Below are 14873 nucleotides of genomic sequence, written 5' to 3'. Positions count from 1 at the left end.
TAGACCAACTGCAAACACAGATCTCACTGTTTTTGTATATCCACTTTTTTGAATGTGGATGCTGGATGAGAAACTGAGCTTTTCAAAGTCAGTTCAATTACTCACAGGTAAACAAATCTGTAACTGCAGGTCCATAATTGTACAGAGTTTACCAAATATACCCACAACATTATCCTGCCTCCGCCAATATAGCTTAGAATTACAGCTATTATGACCAACTATGGAAGGAAGCATCATCTCCCTGAGAGAACAGTGACCAGTATGGATTAGTGTGGGGTGAGCTACACACAGTAGCACAAAGGGCAAGCAAGTTGCAACACAGCCCTTGGAAACCATAACAGATATAACACTACACAAAGACCAGAGTGTAAAAGGTTGGACTCTGTAAGGAAGGGTTAAATGGGAAGAATGAAACTTGCAGGAATGGGAAGCCCACAACAGTAGGCTTGTGGCATCAATACCATCCTATTTATGATGGTTTGCTGATCAGTAAAATGCTGTATATACAGCTGACATTAACCTAGTCAGATCAGAAGCCTCAGCATTCACCTCCAGAAAAACTAACTTTTATATCAGCAAATTCAGCAGTTCTAAGGCATAGCGCTGTAAGAATGGAGATTTTAAAAATGGAATGGGAAGGGACAGCAAGCAATCAAATAAATTGGTTAAATCTAATTAAAGGGGAAGGAAGTTCCAAGGAGAGCACTGGCAACATCAAATAGCAATCATTCCAGTATTCTCTATGACATTCTGGCAATTTGATTTATGTTTTATAATTTTTCCAAAAAGTGTTCTCCGAAATGAACATTGCCCCAAGAAAAGATTAATTCACTGAAACATCATCTCTGCTTCTCTCCAGACCTGCTGAGTACCTTCAGCATTTTGTGTTTTTATTTATTATTGCTCCCAGGGACTGTTTTAACCAATAGTTCACTGGTTGCAACGTTTTCCAAATTATCATTCTCATTTAAAGTTGAAACTGGGACAGAACGATTGTGCCATTGTCAAACTGATGGTCGTGCTGCTTTAGCTCACAGCTGGACAAGGGGTACGAGGACAACTTTGTTTTTTTTAAAAACTTATCACTACAGCAATAAAATGGTTCAATATTTGAATTATATAATCAGTTCTGATCTATTCTCTTGGATTCTTATCAAAGCTATCTTACCATTGATATTTGATCAGTTGGGCTCTGAAAGTTGTGTTCACTGTCTTCCATGTTCATCTGATGGGCATCCTCCGTTTGAGGAATATGGGACATTTCAGCCTTGGTTTTAAATTCCAGCAGGAGAATCGCAGGTGGGAATAGAATACTAAGAATAACCTGTCCAGAAAATAAATACATCAATGAATAGATTTCAACAGGTTTCAATCCTTCAAGTCATTTTCAGTGATCTGCATCAGCTTCAGCCCTGGACTACAAATTGATCGCAATACAAAAAACAGTTTCCAGATTCCTGGCCCCGACAGTCTCCTTTTCACCATCTAACCCCTCAACATCTCGATCCACCACCAGGATGGGTTCGACCCGTTTGAATCGAGACCTAACCAGTCCCCATCTCCCATCACTTTCCTCCTCTTGCTTCTACTGGTCCTGAAGCTGAATAATTTCTCCTTCAACTCCACTCACTTCCTCTAAATAAAATGTGCTATAAAAGGTACCGATGGGTCTAAGATATGTTTGCCTTTTTGTGCAATATATGGAACATACCTTGGTCCACATCCTACTCCGATCCCCATCCTCATTATTTTACCAGCATATTGATGACTGTATCAGTGCCGCCTGCTGCTCTCACCTTAAACAGGAAATTTCATTTCACTTTGCCTGTAATTTACTTCTTTCCTTCCTTGACTTCTCGGTCTCTATTTCTGGGGATAGATTATCAATCAGTATTTGCTACAAGCCCGACTTCCGGTGACGGCGGGCGGGAGGCAGCCGCACACTGGAGGGCTCCCGCTCGGTAATAGAAATTTTGGGGTTTTAACGCCCGGTCCCATGGGCAACGGAGGCTGAAAAAGCTGTAAGGCGGCACAGGGAGGAGAAATGTCCAAGCTTGGGAATAAAACGGCCGTGAAAAAGGGGATTAGGGAAAGTCCGCCAGTGAGTGGAAAAGTCAGCGCAGGAACTGGAAGGAAAGTGGAGGCTGGAGCACCAGGGGAGGCCGCATCGCTCACAGCAGAAGAAATGACCAAAGTGATGGTTGTGGAACTTGAAAAGCAGTTCACAAAGCACATGGAAGCGATGAAGGAGGAGATGGGGCGGTCTTGAAAGTGCTGGTGGAGAAGGCGATTGCCCCGGTGAGGGCGGCGGTATTAAGCGCAGCGGCGGAGGTGCGGGAGCAAGGTGAGACACTGAAGGATGTGGGAGAGGTATTATCGCAGCACAGTGATCAACTCACCTCAATGGGGAAGGAGTTGCAGAAGGTGACAGAGACCAACAAGGGTCTGCGAGCCAAAATGGAAGATCTGGAAAACAGATCCAGGCGGCAGAATCTGAGGATCGTGGGCCTGCCCGAAGGGGTGGAAGGCCCGAGGCCGACGGAGTATTTTGCCACGATGTTGGCGGAGCTATTGGGGGAGGGGAACGATCCCTCTCGATACGAACAGGATTGGGCTCATCAGTCGTGGAGGCCTATACCAAAGGCAAGTGAGCCGCCAAGAGTAGTAACGGTGTTTCCGTAGGTACAGCATGAAGGAGAAGGTCCTGTGCTGGGCAAAGCAGAAGCGGGTGGTGCAGTGGGCTGGAGCTGGCATACGCATATACCAGGACATTACAGTGGAGCTGGCGAGGAGGCGGGCTGCCTTCAGCCGGGTGAAGAAGGCACTGTACATCAGCAAGGTGCGGTGCAGCATAGTGTATCCAGCTAAGTTGAGGGTGACCTACAAATCCAAGGACTTTTATTTTGGGACGGCGGAAGCAGGGAGGAGTTTGCGAAGGCAGAAGGACTGTGGCAGAATTGAGAAATGGGACTGAGAGCGGGTCGTGTACCGATGTAGCCTCATGTAACTTTATTTTTTCACTGCGTGTTGGTGTATGTACTAAATGAGTCGACGCTGTATATATTTGGACAAGTGAAGAGTTGGGACTTTCATTTGCAATGATGGTTCTTTGGGGCTTAGAACATAGAACAATACAGCGCAGTACAGGCCCTTCGGCCCACGATGTTGCACCGAAACAAAAGCCATCTAACCTACACTATGCCATTATCATCCATATGTTTATCCAATAAACTTTTAAATGCCCTCAATGTTGGCGAGTTCACTACTGTAGCAGGTAGGGCATTCCACGGCCTCACTACTCTTTGCGTAAAGAACCTACCTCTGACCTCTGTCCTATATCTATTACCCCTCAGTTTAAAGTTATGTCCCCTCGTGCCAGCCATATCCATCCGCGGGAGAAGGCTCTCACTGTCCACCCTATCCAACCCCCTGATCATTTTGTATGCCTCTATTAAGTCTCCTCTTAACCTTCTTCTCTCCAACGAAAACAACCTCAAGTCCATCAGCCTTTCCTCATAAGATTTTCCCTCCATACCAGGCAACATCCTGGTAAATCTCCTCTGCACCCGCTCCAAAGCCTCCACGTCCTTCCTATAATGCGGTGACCAGAACTGTACGCAATACTCCAAATGCGGCCGTACCAGAGTTCTGTACAGCTGCAACATGACCTCCCGACTCCGGAACTCAATCCCTCTACCAATAAAGGCCAACACTCCATAGGCCTTCTTCACAACCCTATCAACCTGGGTGGCAACTTTCAGGGATCTATGTACATGGACACGTAGATCCCTCTGCTCATCCACACTTTCAAGAACTTTACCATTAGCCAAATATTCCGCATTCCTGTTATTCCTTCCAAAGTGAATCACCTCACACTTCTCTACATTAAACTCCATTTGCCACCTCTCAGCCCAGCTCTGCAGCTTATCTATATCCCTCTGTAACCTGCTACATCCTTCCACACGATCGACAACACCACCGACTTTAGTATCGTCTGCAAATTTACTCACCCACCCTTCTGCGCCTTCCTCTAGGTCATTTATAAAAATGACAAACAGCAACGGCCCCAGAACAGATCCTTGTGGTACTCCACTTGTGACTGTACTCCATTCTGAACATTTCCCATCAACCACCACCCTCTGTCTTCTTTCAGCTAGCCAATTTCTGATCCACATCTCTAAATCACCCTCAATCCCCAGCCTCCGTATTTTCTGCAATAGCCTACCGTGGGGAACCTTATCAAACGCTTTGCTGAAATCCATATACACCACATCAACTGCTCTACCCTCGTCTACCTGTTCAGTCACCTTCTCAAAAGGTGGGGTGGGGTATGCTGGGGTTGTGAGCTAATGGCTATTTCTTGGTTTTCATGGGACAGGCAAGGGGGAATGAGACCCGGGTGGGGGCCTCCACGCAGGCCGGTTTAAGCCGGCCAGTGAACGGGAGGTAGGTGGGGGAGGAGCTGCGGCCATCGGAGCCTGGTAGAACAGGGTTCGGTGAATCTAGCCGGGGTGAAAAGTTGGGGGAAGGAACCGAGGTTGGGGGGAGGAGTTTACAAGAGGAAGTGGAGGGGAGGCGTCGGGGAGGGGGGGGGTTGGCTACGATTCATGGGTGCCAGTCACGGCACTCTTTCGGTGATTGGATGGCATTGAATATTTGGGGGGGGGGGGGGGGGGGTTGGACTATATGTGTCAACGGTGACCAGGGGCGATTCAAAGAACAAAGAGATGTACAGCACAGGAACAGGCCCTTCGGCCCTCCAAGCCCGTGCCGACCATGCTGCCCGACTAAACTACAATCTTCTACACTTCCTGGGTCCGTATCCCTCTATTCCCATCCTATTCATGTATTTGTCAAGATGCCCCTTAAATGTCACTATCGTCCCTGCTTCCACCACCTCCTCCGGCAGCGAGTTCCAGGCACCCACTACCCTCCGCGTAAAAAAAACTTGCCTCGTACATCTACTCTAAACCGTGCCCCTCTCACCTTAAACCTATGCCCCCTAGTAATTGACCCCTCTACCCTGGGGAAAAGCCTCTGACTATCCACTCTGTCTATGCCCCTCAATTTTGTAGACCTCTATCAGGTCGCCCCTCAACCTCCGTCGTTCTAGTGAGAACAAACCGAGTTTATTCAACCGCTCCTCATAGCTAATGCCGTCCATACCAGGCAACATCCTGGTAAATCTCTTCTGCACCCTCTCTAAAGCCTCCACATCCTTCTGGTAGTGTGGCGACCAGAATTGAACACTATACTCCACTAATACTCCAAAGCTTTGACAAAGAGTCATCGGACTCGAAACGTTAGCTTGTTTCTCTCCCTACAGATGCTGCCAGACTTGCTGAGATTTACCCGCATTTTCTCTTTCGTGTCAGATTCCAGCATCCGCAGTAATTTGCTTTTGGGGGGGGGGGGGGATCATTGTTGTTGATAAGGGGATTGGCATTGTATTCGTTGCTGTTTACTGTTTGTTGGCGGGGGTAAATTCTGAAGAAAATGTGAAAATGGAGAATAAAAATATTTTTCAAAAAAATTGTTGCTACAAGCCCACTGACTCCCACTGCTACCTCGATTAGACTTCCTCACACACTGCTTCCTGTAAGGACTCTATCCCATTCTCCCAATTCCTTGGCCATATCTGTTCAGACAATGCAACCTTCCATACCAAGCACCTAATATATCTTTGTTTTTCCTCAACCGAGGATTCCCCACCGGTGGTGGACAAGGTCGACTGTCTGATCTATTTCACATGCATCTGCTCTCAGTGGTTCTGCCCATTTCTCTGGAACCATGATAGGGTTTCTCATATCCTCATCTTCCACCACACCAGCCTTCTTATTCAACGTAGCATTCTCTTCCATTTCTTTTTTTTAAAAAATTTTTTTTAAAGAGTACCCAATTATCTTTCTTTTCCAATTAAGGGACAATTTAACATGGTCAATCCACCTAACCTGCACATCTTTGGGTTGTGGGGGTGAAACCCTCACAGACATGGGGAGAATGTGCAAACTCCACATGGACAGTGACCCAGGGACGGGATTCGAACCCGGGTCCTCAGCGCCGCAGTCCCAGTGCTAACCACTGCGCCACATGCCACCCTCTCTTCCATTTCTGACAGCTCTGGTGCGATGTCACTACCAAATACATCTTCCCTTCCTGTTTCAGCATTCTGAAGGTATCATTCCCTCCACAACACCCTGGTCCATGCCTCAGTCACCCCCAAACCTCCCCCTTTCACGCAAGCGAGAAGATGCAACACTTGCTCTTTTACCTTCTCTCTGCTCATTATTCAAGGTCCCAAAAACTCCTTCCTAGCGAAAATGATTTAACATATACTTTCTATTTAATACTATATTTGTTGCTCACACGATCACCACTACTTTGCAGAGATCAATGCAGACTTGGCAACCATTTTGTGGAATACCTCCATTCAGTCCACAAGTGTGACCCCAAGCTCTCAGTCACCCATCATCGTCACTCTCCAGCGCTGCCAACCTGGCTTCCTGACCATGGCCTGCTAGTGTTCGTAAACTCCAGGAACAGCACCTCATCTTCTAACTGGGCAAGTTACAGCACTCTGGACTCAACACGAGTTCAACAATTTTACGTCAACTTCGGTCTACATTTTGTTCAGACTTGGTTTACTTCCCCTTGTTTTTCTCTTCGTTCTATTACTTTCAGGGGACAGCTATTCAACATCTTGCTATTCACAGCTCCTCTGGACACATCTTTTGCTTATTTATTTGTCCCAATACCTCTCCCTTTAGCCTTGCATCGTGAAACCGTTGATCATTTAATCCCTCCCCCGGCCCCCCACTCATTCGCAGGTCTGCCTTTTATATCCTCCCCACCCTAAACCTTTTTCACTTGTTCAAAGCCTACAAATTTCTAACTTTTCTTAGTTCTGATGAAACAGCACGGTCCCAAAACACTAACACAAAAGCAAAATACCCTGGAAGCTGAAAACTCTTGTTGGAAATACTCAGGTCTGGCAATGTTTGGAGAGCGAGAAATAGAGCTACCATTTCAAGCTTGTGACCATTTATCAGAAGTGATCTCTCCATCTCTGCGTCCAGGTCTGTTGGGCATTTCCAGTCTTTTCAGTTATGCCAGATTTCTTCAGAGCTATCCATTTAGTCAGTCTCATACCTCTTCCCAACATAAAAGAAGACAGCACGTGGCAATGTTACCTTGTACCATGAATTTTTTCTCATATTCAGCCTTCCCATCCACATGTCTGACAGCAGCATTTGGGTACACGTGTGGGCTACAAATGGGCGAAGTCTCGAGTGAACAGCTAATTTGAGGCAGGTAGAATTGCTCCAGTTCATCAGCTCATACGTCAGCAGCTTCATAGCCATAGTTTCATCTTGTCTGAAGGTCTGATCCAGCAAATCAACTGCTAATTGTCCAAATTCTCTGAAACAAAAAGCAGTAAATACACTGGTTGCAATCTGAAGAAGAGATCTTAAGTTGGATTCAATTCAGTTAGAGAACCTGAGCACTTGTTTACGGTGATGGTGGATAGGAGGGGCGGGGGGAGGGAAGAGGGGGTGAGGGGTGAGGCCCCCTCTCTCCCCCCCGGGTCAGAATAGGATGTGGAACGTCTGAAGGTTAGATGGACCGTTGACGTGATCGAGAGTTTTGGCGCACTCTGAGTTTAAAAGCTGATGTGGTGCTGCTGCAGGAGACCCAGTGGAGGGGGAAGGATCAGGTGAGGCTGAGGAAGGGGTGGGTGAGCCAGGTTTTTAATTCGGGGTTCGACAGTAGGGCTCGGGGCGCAGTGGTATAGGTAGGCACGAGGGTGAGGTTTCAGATGGAGATGGTGGTGGCTAATCAGGAGGGTAGTTACATGATAGCGATGGCTTCGTTAGAGGGGCGGTTGGTGGCGCGGGCGAGCGTCTAATGCCCCAACTGCGACGGTGCCAGTTTATGAAGAGAGCGTTCGAACGACTGATAGAAAAAATATTGGAGGTGGATGGGAGGTACGTGGGGAACCGGAACTCCTGGCAAAGAGTAAAGGAGTTGCAGGCGAGGTTTGGCCCATTGTCCACAGGGAAAGCGGTGCGTCAGTGAAGGAGGGCGACGGGAGCTGTTTGAGTACGGGGAGAAGGCAGGGCGCGTGTTGGCAGGTCAGTGCCAGAGGGAGGCCGCAGCGAAGGAGATAGTTCGGGTGCAGGATAAGGCCGGGGGGGGGGGGGGGGCATTGCGCCATTTTGCCTCATTGGCATTTTAGACATTAGGGTGTGCAGGTGGCCCAGGCTTTTTATTTTATTTTATAAATTTAGAGTATCCAATTACTTTTTTCCCCCAAGGGGCAATTTAATAATAATAATCGTTATTGTCACAAGTAGGTTTACATTAACGCTGCAATGAAGTTACCGTGAAAATCCCCTAGTCGCCACATTCCGGCGCCTGTTCGGGGTACACAGAGGGAGAATTCAGAATGTCCAATTCACCTAACGAGCACACCTTTCAGGACTTGTGGGAGGAAACCGGAGCACCCGGAGGAAACCCACGCAGACACGGGGAGAACGTGCAGACTCCGCGCAATCAGTGACCCAGCGGGGAATCGAACCTGGGCCCCAGGTGCTGTGAAGCAACTCTGCTGACCACTGTGCTACGTGCTGCCCAATTTAACATGGCCAATCCACACAGTCACCCAAGGCTGGAATTGAACCCGGGTCCCTGGAGCGGTGAGGCAGCAGTGCGAACCACTGTGCCACCGTGTCCTAGGCCCAACCCAACCCAGTTTTCAGCAGGAAGACCTGCGCAATATCCAGGTTTGTGCTGACAAGAGGAGAGTAATATTCACACCTCAAGTGTCAGACAAGGGCCATTTCCAACAATAGAGAATCTAACATTTCTTCTTGATGTTCAATGGCATAACAATTGCGAAATCCCCCATTATCAACATCCTGGCGGCTTGTCATTGACCAGAAACTGAACACAGCCATATAAACACTGCAGCTACCAGGGCAGGTCAAAGGCTGGAATCCTATGACAAATAACTCATCTCCTGAGCCCCCAAAGCCTGCCCACCATCTACAAGACACAAGTCAGGAGTGTGATGGAATACTCTCCATTTGCCTGGATGAGTGCGGCTCCAACAACATTGATTGATTTGCTACACCATCCACAAACATTCACTCCCTCCACCACCTTTGCACAATGTGTACCATCAAGACATACTGCAGTAACTCACCAAGGCTCCTTCAATAACAGTCACGGGTTTGAAAGGTTTGAATATCCAGTCGGACAAGGGCAGCAGATGCATGGAAACAGCACCACCTGCACGTTATCCTCCAAGTCACTCACCATCCGGACTTGGAAATATATGCTTCAGTCTTGCTGGGTTAAAATTCTGGAACTCCCTCACCAGCCCTGTGGGTGTACCTACACAACTTGGACTGCAAGTGGTTCAAGACGGCTACCACCACCTCGAGGGAAATTAAGAATGGGCAATAAATGCTGACCTAGCCAGCGACGATCAGAGTCCATGAATTAACAATCTTTTTTTTTTTAAAAGTTGGCTTGGGAAAGGATGCTACCTTATGAACCACCTTTGTCTCCGCCAGATTTGAGGGTCTTGCACACTATACAACTTATTTTCCAAAATTCTTCTGACCACGTTCTCTCAGTCCCCCAATCCGTTCATGGCCTCTCCCCATCCTATTTTTCACTTTCTCGCCTTCAGGAGTACTGGCTTCCTTCTAACTTTGGCCGTTTGCGCACCCAAAATCCCTTTTCCTCACCATTGGCAGCTATGCCTTCAGCAGCCTAGGCCATTTTGCCCCAGCAATAGTGAAGGAACGGTGATATATTTCCAAGTCAGGGTGGTGAGGGTCTTCGAGGGGAACCTCCGGGTGGTGGGGTTCCCAGGTATCGGCTGCTCTTGTCCTTCTAGATGGTCGTGATCATGGGTTTAGAAGGTGCTATATAAGGAACCTTGGTGAGTTCCTGCAGTGCATCTTGTAGATGGTACACACGGCTGCCACTGTGCGTTGGTGCTGGAGGGTTTGAATGTGTGTAGGAGGAGGAGCAATCAAGCAGGCTTCTGCCCCCTCCTGCTGATTGTGGGGGATTCAGTGATGGTAATGCCATTGAATGTCAACGGGCAGTGGTTAAATCCTCTCGTCGGAGATGGTCATTGCCTGGCACTTGTTTGGGCTAAATGAAACTTGCCACTTGTCAGCGCCAGCCTGGAAATTGTCCACGACTTGCTGCATTTGGACCTGGACTGCTTCATTATCTGGGAAGTCATGAATAGTACTTAATTTGGGGATGGGTTGTTCTGATAGAAATTTTTACTTAGCACTGAGCATAAAATCCTTGAGATAATTACTAAAGCGAACATTTAAAAAAAAAAATTTAGAGTACCCGATTCTTTTTTTCCAATTGAAGGGCAATTTAGCGTGGCCAATCCACCTACCCTGCAGATCCAAGGGTTGTGAGGGTGAGACGAACGCAAACACGGGGAGAATGTGTAAACTCCACACGGACAGCGACCTGGGGCCAGGATCAAACCCGGGTCCTCGGCACCGTGGGGGAGCAGTGTTAACCACTGTGCCACCGTGCTGCCCCGAGAGAGCAGTGTTAACCACTGTGCCACCGTGCTGCCCAGAGAGAGCAGTGTTAACCACTGTGCCACCTTGCTGTCCCGGGAGAGCAGTGTTAACCACTGTGCCACCGTGCTGCCCCGAGAGAGCAGTGTTAACCACTGTGCCACCGTGCTGTCCCGGGAGAGCAGTGTTAACCACTGTGCCACCGTGCTGCCCCGAGAGAGCAGTGTTAACCACTGTGCCACCGTGCTGCCCAGAGAGAGCAGTGTTAACCACTGTGCCACCTTGCTGTCCCGGGAGAGCAGTGTTAACCACTGTGCCACCGTGCTGCCCCGAGAGAGCAGTGTTAACCACTGTGCCACCGTGCTGTCCCGGGAGAGCAGTGTTAACCACTGTGCCACCGTGCTGTCCCGAGAGAGCAGTGTTAACCACTGTGCCACCGTGCTGTCCCGGGAGAGCAGTGTTAACCACTGTGCCACCGTGCTGTCCCGGGAGAGCAGTGTTAGCCACTGTGCCACCTTGCTGCCCCGAGAGAGCAGTGTTAATTACTGTGCCACCATGCTGCCCCGAGAGAGCAGTGTTAATCACTGTGCCACAGTGCTGCCCCGAGAGAGCAGTGTTAGCCACTGTGCCACAGTGCTGCCCCGAGAGGGCAGTGTTAATCACTGTGCCACCGTGCTGCCCCGAGAGAGCAGTGTTAGCCACTGTGCCACAGTGCTGCCCCGAGAGAGCAGTGTTAGCCACTGTGCCACAGTGCTGCCCCGAGAGAGCAGTGTTAGCCACTGTGCCACAGTGCTGCCCCGAGAGAGCAGTGTTAACCACTGTGCCACCGTGCTGCCCAAACTGACCTGGAAGACTGTTTCAGCTCTTCAGAAGTATCGTCAATTACATCACTCTGTTTTGCCTCACAGGACATGGAACGATTCAGTTTGCATGCAACTAAAGCCTTGGCCATGGACTCTTCTCCATGTTGCCAGAAAAACATAGCCATTTTCTGTCGCTTCATTAGCACAGCCCATACTAGCAACTCATTGAAAGGATAGGGAAAACGTTTGGTCTCTGGGTCATCGATGTCCACAACTTCATCTTTGGTTCTCTTTCTCTTCCCCTGATCAACAGAGGATTCAGGCTGAAAGATAAAAATAGAATTAGCTGTGATACTAATTACAGTAAAAAACAGAATAAAGTAATAACGACTTCTTCTGTGATGCAAGATCACATTTATCTTAAATGTAACTATTCATGGTTTTATTGAAAACACAAGTACAACTTCCGCAGACGGGAATGTGCTGAGTAGATGCACGAAAGGCGGCTCTCCTCCTGAAAACTTGGAAACAGGAGCTTTAAACTGAAAATAACCCACTAAAACCAGGAGCAACACCCCAACCGCCCTCCTCCAACACCAACAAGATGAGCTATGCCAAGTGGCAGCAATTCGAGGTTGAAAAGACAGCAGAGGCAACAACAAAAGACAGGAGAGGAAAGACGAGGAGATGGCAAGCACGAGGGCCAGCGATGCCTCAGCCACATCTGAGCGAGCGGGGCTGCTAGGCCAAACGCAGAGCTCCCCCCCCCCCCGACCTACTGATGGAGGGAATTCCTCATGCGGAGCACCAAGGACACAAGGAGGTCATTATGGTCGACATGAGGGCACGGTGAAAGTGGCAGAGGCACTGTTCGCGTTACAGGCAGCCCGAGAGAAGGAGAGGCGACTGGAGACACAATTCTCTACAATCAATGAGCTGGAGAAAGCCTTGACCAATCAGAGCACCAGATCACCACATTAGAAACAGAAGTGGCAAGGTTGGTGGCAGCACCAGGGACACTAAAGGGGAAGGTCGATGACCAAGAAAATCGGTCGCAAGAGCAGGACCTTCACATAGTGGGCCTCCCGGAGGACAGAGGGCAGGAACCCCAGGGAGTTGCACATGGCCCAAATGCTGGGTAATCTGGTGGGAGGAAACAGCTTCCAACAACCCGTCAGTCCCACTCTTCCCCCCCCTCCCCCCCCCCCCCCCCCCCCCCCCCGGCAGGGGCACACTCACACTCCCCCGTGCCTCAATGTAGATGCAAAGTTTCTGGCTAAGTGGCTGGAGAACTGCATGTCGGAGGTAGGCACGGAGGACCAAGCGGGCTTTGTGAAGGGCAGGCTGCTCACATCGAACAGCAGGTGCCTGCTGAACATGTTAATGACCCCGATCTGGGGAGAGAACGGAAGTGATCATCTCCCTGGACACAGAAAAGGCCTTCGACAGAGTCGAGTGGAAATACCTCTCAGCGGTACTGGAGCGGTTTGAACAACAAAGAACAAAGAACAAAGAAATGTACAGCACAGGAACAGGCCCTTCGGCCCTCCAAGCCCGTGCCGACCATACTGCCCGACTAAACTACAATCTTCTACACTTCCTGGGTCCGTATCCTTCTATTCCCATCCTATTCATATATTTGTCAAGATGCCCCTTAAATGTCCCTATCGTCCCTGCCTCCACTACCTCCTCCGGTAGTGAGTTCCAGGCACCCACTACCCTCTGCGTAAAAAACTTGCCTCGTACATCTACTCTAAACTTTGCCCCTCTCACCTTAAACCTATGCCCCCTAGTAATTGACCCCTCTACCCTGGGGAAAAGCCTCTGACTATCCACTCTGTCTATGCCCCTCATAATTTTGTATACCTCTATCAGGTCGCCCCTCAACCTCCTTCGTTCCAGTGAGAACAAACCGAGTTTATTCAATCGCTCCTCATAGCTTATGCCCTCCATACCAGGCAACATTCTGGTAAATCTCTTCTGCACCCTCTCTAAAGCCTCCACATCCTTCTGGTAGTGTGGCGACCAGAATTGAACACTATACTCCAAGTGTGGCCTAACTAAGGTTCTATACAGCTGCAACATGACTTGCCAATTCTTATACTCAATGCCCCGGCCAATGAAGGCAAGCATGCCGTATGCCTTCTTGACTACCTTCTCCACCTGTGTAGCCCCTTTCAGTGATCTGTGGACCTGTACTCCTAGATCTCTTTGACTTTCAATACTCTTGAGGGTTCTACCATTCACTGTATATTCCCTACCTGCATTAGCCCTTCCAAAATGCATTACCTCACATTTGTCCAGGTTAAACTCCATCTGCCATCTCTCCGCCCAAGTCTCCAGACAATCTAAATCCTGCTGTATCCTCAGACAGTCCTCATCGCTATCCGCAATTCCACCAACCTTTGTGTCGTCTGCAAACTTACTAATCAGACCAGTTACATTTTCCTCCAAATCATTTATATATACTACAAACAGCAAAGGTCCCAACACTGATCCCTGTGGAACACCACTGGTCACAGCCCTCCAATTAGAAAAGCATCCCTCCATTGCTACCCTCTGCCTTCTATGGCCTAGCCAGTTCTGTATCCACCTTGCCAGTTCACCCCTGATCCCGTGTGACTTCACCTTTTGTACTAGTCTACCATGAGGGACCTTGTCAAAGGCCTTACTGAAGTCCATATAGACAACATCTACTGCCCTACCTGCATCAATCATCTTAGTGACCTCCTCGAAAAACTCTATCAAGTTAGTGAGACACGACCTCCCCTTCACAAAACCGTGCTGCCTCTCACTAATACGTCCATTTGCTTCCAAATGGGAGTAGATCCTGTCTCGAAGAATTCTCTCCAGTAATTTCCCTACCACTGAAGTAAGGCTCACCGGCCTGTAGTTCCCGGGATTATCCCTGCCACCCTTCTTAAACCCTTCTGGGCTCAGGTCAGGGTTCACCTCCTGGGTGAATCTACTGTACAACGTTCCCATGGCGAGCGTATGGACTAACACCACCAGCTCAAAATACTTCCAGCTGCACAGAGGCACGAGGCAGGAATACTCACTGTCCCTGCTGTTATTCGCCCTGGCAATCGAGCCACTGGTGATCACCCTCAGATCGGTGAAATGCTGGAGGGGTATCCAGGATTTTGGGGTGGGGGTGCAAGAGAGCTTAGGGTCTCACTCTATGCGGATGACCTGCTCCTCTACAGTTCAGACCCACAAGCCAGCAAAAAAGAATCGTGAAGCTCAGAAAGGTGTTTTTGTGGGGGGCCGAAAAAAATTTGAATAAAATATATATTTTTTTAAAAAGGTGTTTGGAGCTTTCTCGGGTTACAAACTTAACCTGAGCAAAAGCGAAACCTTCCCGGTAAACCTGCAAGGGGCAGGGACAGAGCTGGCGCAATACCGTTCAGACAAGCCCAAAGCAAACTTTGCTACCTGGGCATACAAATAGCTCACGACTGGACACGGATCCACAAATGGAACCTGATAGCTCTGGTGGAGTAAG

At 48.9% G+C, this 14873-nt stretch overlaps 1 protein-coding gene across 4 annotated transcripts in view; it reads right to left on the bottom strand.

The window, feature by feature from the left end:
* trpm7 (transient receptor potential cation channel, subfamily M, member 7) overlaps nucleotides 1-14873 on the bottom strand; it is a 207375-nt gene that overhangs the window by 137064 nt on the left and 55438 nt on the right. For all 4 annotated transcript variants that reach the window (XR_011933842.1, XM_072470267.1, XM_072470268.1 and 1 more), the window contains 3 exons: nucleotides 11411-11691; nucleotides 7191-7419; nucleotides 1169-1324 (listed from right to left, as the gene is read on the bottom strand). Coding sequence is in view for 3 of the 4 variants with exons in the window: in XM_072470267.1 (XP_072326368.1) it covers nucleotides 1169-1324; nucleotides 7191-7419; nucleotides 11411-11691 (666 nt within the window). In the remaining variant the exon portion in view is untranslated. The remainder of the gene's footprint in view (nucleotides 1-1168; nucleotides 1325-7190; nucleotides 7420-11410; nucleotides 11692-14873) is intronic.

This window comes from Scyliorhinus torazame, chromosome 12 (genome assembly GCF_047496885.1).
Source record: "Scyliorhinus torazame isolate Kashiwa2021f chromosome 12, sScyTor2.1, whole genome shotgun sequence".
Lineage (NCBI taxonomy): Eukaryota > Metazoa > Chordata > Chondrichthyes > Carcharhiniformes > Scyliorhinidae > Scyliorhinus > Scyliorhinus torazame.
Note: the sequence above shows the minus strand (reverse complement) of the source record. Positions and strands in the feature narration are given on the sequence as shown.